Source organism: Mya arenaria, chromosome 15 (assembly GCF_026914265.1).
Source record: "Mya arenaria isolate MELC-2E11 chromosome 15, ASM2691426v1".
Lineage (NCBI taxonomy): Eukaryota > Metazoa > Mollusca > Bivalvia > Myida > Myidae > Mya > Mya arenaria.
In genome coordinates, this window is record NC_069136.1 from 16,759,461 (window position 1) to 16,765,777 (window position 6,317).

Consider the following 6,317-nt stretch of genomic DNA (forward strand, 5'->3'; position numbering starts at 1 on the left):
CTAACGTTTGGTATTCGAATGTCAAAATCGGTATACGTATTCGAATATTTGATTTTTTGTTGTTAAATAAATAAAGTAATAAAGCTTTTGCCTACAACTCTGTTTTTTGTGTATTAAAATCGCTTGTCTTGTATTTACAACGATTGACCCATAATGCCAGTGGTGTGAATGTGCTGACAATACACTAAACACGCGTCCTATGTCATTTAGGGACATATTGTCGGGTACTGGCAAAAATCCCCGTTATATTACAATAACTGGCTATCCGACAAGTGACTTCTGCAAATTCAATTAGTTTCGGTAAACTGTATAGTATAACGTTTCAGGGTATATTTCCTCTATTGAAGTACAACAGAAGAGTCAAGATCCTCACATGTTTTCGTTTTATTATTTTACATTTAGTACAGTCCAATCCCAAAACGAGGCTGTTCGTCCGGAAAAAGTCTCCATTGGTGCAATACGCCATTTGACCAGAATTACACATTGTTTACAAATATGATGGCAGTGGAATTGAAATTACTTGATTTTGTTTTATGATTGTTCAAAATGTATTGCTTCTTTTCTTTCTGAAAATAGGTAATTTTAAAGGCTCATTCAGGGAAATCAGGGTCCGCCGCGCGTACTGGCAAGTAGGGTTAAAATGCTCCGGCTTTTACTTGAGCGAATAAAAATAATAGTTACTACAACTTCTTAAATGTGTATTTTCACTGTTTTTGGTAATCGAATATTCGAATATCTGCTCTGAAAGTAAAATGGCATCTGAGTGTGCAGCTTATATGATTGACAGTAAACAACAGGCAAAATTGGGAAAGCCAACAAATTGCTATGCTTTTAAGCGCAACATCAAACCAGTTATAATGTAAGGTGTGACTGCTCTATTTTCGGCGGTATGACGTCACCTTGACATAAGTGCTAAATTGACTTGTAATTGATAAACACGTTTTGATACGTTTATTTACAAACAGTAGTGGAAGAACAAGGTTAACCATAAAAAAATAACTATATTGTTTAATAGTGTTTATCATTTATGACGCTCTATACGAGTAACGTACGTCGTAAAGAATTTAAATTGTAATATGCAATCTTATCAAAAGAACAATTAATGATACACTCGAAGTTGAAATAAAAGTCTCTGTTTTATCTAAATCATTTTCCTAAAAGTTATCGTTCACCTGACTCTTTTAAGCGTTTTTCTACAATACAAAAATCGTTTATATTCAATTAGTAATGATATTTATACAACAAAAACTACTATTCAAAAATCAGACGTTAGAAAGAACAAAAAGACACAAAATATATAGAAATCTTTCACTCATGGCGGTTTAAGTTTTTTCTCCTAGAATACCATTTCATTTTATTTCATGATTATACAATTACATATTGACATAAAAGTTTCAATCTTTAAACATACAAAATTGACATAGCGGAAAGTTATGCGACATACATTTATGTACAATGTTGTGTAAAAGAAGTTAAAGGCAGCCAAGTTCATTCTTAACATTGCCAAAAAAGATTCACTTGCGACCAAAATCTATATCAAAAAGCATTCACAAATATAACATTCGAAATCGGCTAAATGCCTCTCATTCAGCATTTTTAGAAATGATGATTTACAAAATTCATAGCTAGGATCTTAGGCGTGTATAAAGTTCAGGTGCATACACTCAGTTTATGTGTTATTTCCAATTTATTTTTACGCAACTGAAAATTCTGCTGAGTTAAATGTTTAAAATGTATTTCTCTTTTATATTTTTATTCTTTATTTTCTTCCAACTCTTGCACTAATTATGTGAGCTCCCTCAATTTCTATTTTATGAAAATTAAAGAAGCATCTTATCTTGACTGACTCTAAAAGGAACACATGTTGCAAAGTAAGCTTGTCCGTAGTCATCATAATGCTATACGATTGTTTTCACTGAGCTGACGTCAAATCAGAATATAAATAGAATGACGTCATCAATTGAAATGATGCGTTATTAAAATGCTTTGTGAAAATAAAATGTAATAGGTTAAACCCAGTTTAAACAGTACCGTATAGAATTACAAGGAGCCAACTAGACCATTCCAAATTGATGGGGCCCATTTCACATTACTGTATATTGAATTTGATAAACTGGGGCATTTGTTGGGTCCTCCATCCCTCCGACGCGACGTGGACGCTGCCCCAATGTCGGAGATGTTATATGAGATGCAGGCCAAAGTAGTTATTCCCCGTGTATTTTAAAAGTGTCACGTCGCTTAGCTTTACTGATATTTCATCACCAGCGCGAAGCTTCGCCAAGGTAGCTATTTGACTAGTGTAATAATTAAAGTAACCTTCCGAAGCGTTTTTACGAGACTGCAAATTTGATGCGATTTCCATAGCAACAGTATCAAGTACGTTATACTTATGCATTGCATGTTTTATTTCGTGCATATTGTTTGATTCTACTGGAATTCCGTCGTCAGTAAGACGTCGTTCTGTTAGTCCTAGGAACGAGTATATGTAGTATGTACCGCTTACGGGAACAATTAATCGGCCATTTTGGAACCTAATTCCGTATCTCTGAAACCCTGTTGTATAAAATAGGTCTTTGTCGTGACGCCAACATGTGACCGTTGTCATTGAATGATTACCTGAAAATGATATTTTGTAATAAAACACGAGAAATAAAATGTTTTCATCAGTGTTGAAAAGCACAGGAGGACATAACTTACTGACGTTGAATAAATCAATTTGAAAATAAGTTATTTCCCCACAGATAAATTTAATTTGATGATTATGAGTACATTGATATCTTTACATAAAACATCTAGGGTTGAAAAACAAATTTGGACTTATATGTTCCTTAACTTATCGTGTATGGTTATTCATTCATCTTATATGTATGAGTAACACTCAGAAACGTATGGTTTATCTACAATAACGGTATTTTTAATTTTCTTAAAAAATAAAAATCATTATACGTGCATTATACCGATACCTGAAATATGATCTTGTTTCTCATGAATGCCAACTAATTTTGCAGAAGGTTTCATGTCCCACAACGTGTTTTTGTAGTCTGACATCAATTGAACGTTGTGTTTCAGAGAATCTGCAATCGGTGTGAATGGATGAAAATTGTTAACTAATGTCTTGATCAAATGACAAGACCTATCCTTGTAGTCAAATTTACCCCTAGTGCCATTTAAGCGCAATTTATACACCAGGGAAATTCACCCTGTTGGCAAATTTGCACAAATTTTGTAGGTTTGAATCTGAACTGGTTGAAATAGCATGTTTTTTGTCTAATATAACTGTTTTGTCTATTGTTTGATTTTTCTCTATGATTCATGCTTATCAAAAATAAGTGCAGTGTAAATGTTTTCTGACCGTATTAAACTACATTTTTTTAAGACAAACATATTTATCCATAATATAATAGTATTGCTAATTGATTGGCCAAATGAGCAAAGGTAAGCCTTATAGAGCAGCATACATTTGTGTTTCATATTGTTTAAAAAAATTCGGACCCTCTGTTAGGGGAATGATTTGAAAAGCTGAGGAATAATATAGTCTTAATGTTACGTACTTAAATATGAAACCTATATAACCATTGTTTGTGTTAAAGTAATAATTAGTATCATTTTTAACTGCCACACTGTAGATTTTCACCTCAGACGACATAATAATGTTTCCTTCAAACACTCACTGTGCCCACCTCTCACTCAAGAGGTTATGGGTTCGATCCCAAAACCTTGTTAGCTTTTCATTGTATCTCAAAATGGACTCAAGTCCTGGTTTTGATCCCATGCACGGACTCAACCTGATTCTGTAAGCTGTCTGCTTTCGCCACATTCTACTTAATACTTATACAAACTAAAATATCCGCGAGAAATTAAATTGTTGAAATTGATTGGACACGCGCTGGAAATATATTATAAAATCAAGCTTATACTTGCATGCACACATCTAATTTTAATCTAATTTGCCGATTAAACATGTCATAAGTGTTTAGATAACACACATTATCTTAATAGAGCATACTATTAAAATCGGTCTGTATATGACCTAGATATTTTAAGAAATTAAAATATTACAAAATAAGTCAAAATCTATGTCAATAGTACAATGAAAGATATGTAAAGCCTTTTTATACCAAAATCATGAAAATGTAATAGCGCAAAAGATTTGTGTTGGAAGTAATCAGACGCAAGGTGCCTTTAAGCATGAGCAATTGTATTACAATATTTAAACGAATTATATAAATTATGTGTGACGTTACTAAAATGTACTTTCTCTTACCTTCAATGTATATTTTGGTCTGATTTTTCTCCCTTGTCTCAGCTTCAATGTATGCAGATAAAATTTTCTTGAAAGGTTAACAAGAACAAAATTAATAATGATAGCTTTTGACTATGCACATTGAGGGAAGTGAAATTCGTGTAGGAAGTAAATAACTGATTGAACTGGTCGCATGCAAAAGAAAAAGTGAGATGATAAAGATTAATGCAAATGTACAATCTAAAGAATTTAAAATTATCACGGAAAAAATCAAATTAAAAACAAATTCATCAGATCTACATTCTTTGAAATGAAATGCATATTAAGCTCACCTTTTCAAACAATGCGTGTAATAACTCGATTGTTTCACCACATTGCACATTATTGTTATTATTTTTTAGACATATATTCGTATTTGCGTCTATTTGTTTACTGTCCGGCATAGTCCACACGATGCAGAGCACTGTTATAAGCACGATCAACAAAAGCAATACACTGACAATTGTCAACCTCTTAAGCAGTATGTCCGTCATGTTTGACGTGTGCATAAAAGTGGGCAGATACCGACACTGCCGGAACTTGATATTAGTTTCAATATCGTTTAACTAACGAATAGGCGCACAAAACACGAACAACGTCAGCAATTAAAACGAAAATAGGTGCTTTTTTGGACAAGGAAGTAAGGATATATGATAAATCACCGTAACATTGTCATATGAGTTGATAACCTACAAGTTAATGTGAATTTTGTTATTTAACATCACATGTCATGGAATACCTGAAGTAGAGCAGTATAGGGTAGCCTGCTTAAGTACACAATATACTTACAGAAAGCGTTTATAATTGGTCTTTTCTAGTTCAATTATATGTGTGACTGCCAACGTAATATAGAATAATGGTTGTTAATATGCATTGATCAATTTATCAGTGGTCAGGTTCTTTGCAGCTGTGCGACAACTGTTATTTTTTTTATTTTTAGCATTTATTTATCTCTTCAACCAAACATGTACTATATGAGTGTTGACTGATATTTACTAAGCTTCATTGATAAAGTTTATCAGAATTATATTTTTAAAGCTTGTAAATGAGGTAATAAAGATGATCACTATCATGAGCGGCATAACAAAATACGATCATATGAAGCATAGTTCCACTTTGAATGAGATGATGGAGTGGGACGATATTGAACAGGGTTTGGATTTAAGGACGGAGTATACATACTATACTGACTTAGAAGTGGGACCAAAAAATAATAAAAAGGCAATGTTATTTTACATTTCATTTTCGTATCCAACGGGAAATGGGTTTCTTTCTTCTACAGCTACCTTCAGTTACTTTGTCTCATTAAGTATTCCCAAACACGTACTTTTTCTGGAAAACAATTTAATTTTTAACACAGTTTCCGCGAAAGTGATTCCGCATTAAAATAATTTTGGCGGCAAATGTATAAGCCCATAAATTATGTTTCATTTCTTGCAAGAGTCTAGGTTAATGTGTCAAGTGATGACAGTCGTCTTATAATAAATATAATTACATATTTATAAGAAATCACAATATCTGAATAATATTGCCATCTATGGTTACAAATGTAGTTTACTCAGGTCTTTTCTCTCGTTGGTTAAGTATTTTTATGTTTGAATTCTATGAAAAAGAAAATTAATGCCGAAGCACCGATATTTTATGAGCAGAAATCTACTCAATACATGCCAAATATCTCACCTAAAAGGTTCATAAGTATATATAAAATTGATATTCACAGAAATCTGATAAAACTGCTAAGATATTATTTGTATATGTATGTCCCAGCTATCCATTTGCAATGGCCTGTGGACTAGTAAGTTGTCTAAAACACGATCCTACAATGGCATGACACAACTAATGGATTTGTAAATACCCATTCGCTTTGTTAAAACGCACCATTTGTAATGGCTTAGTGCTATTGAATCATAGAATTATTTAAAGTTAAAATAATCTAAAACATATGAGTCACCATGACCCACTTAAAATGTTAGACCTTGAAGCATACGCACGAAGCAATATTAAACACTTCAGTTGGGTAGTTCATTTACATTTT

At 32.7% G+C, this 6,317-nt stretch overlaps 1 protein-coding gene across 1 annotated transcript; it reads right to left on the bottom strand.

Moving 5' to 3' along the window:
- Positions 1-1,034: 1,034 nt before the first annotated feature.
- Positions 1,035-4,795, bottom strand: LOC128220623 (uncharacterized). Its single transcript, XM_052929094.1, has 4 exons — positions 4,576-4,795; positions 4,265-4,331; positions 2,964-3,074; positions 1,035-2,616 (listed from the first exon to the last, which is right to left on the bottom strand). Exons 1-4 carry the CDS (start codon positions 4,789-4,791, stop codon positions 2,180-2,182), a joined length of 831 nt encoding a protein of 276 aa, XP_052785054.1. The 5' UTR covers positions 4,792-4,795; the 3' UTR covers positions 1,035-2,179.
- Positions 4,796-6,317: the final 1,522 nt, after the last annotated feature.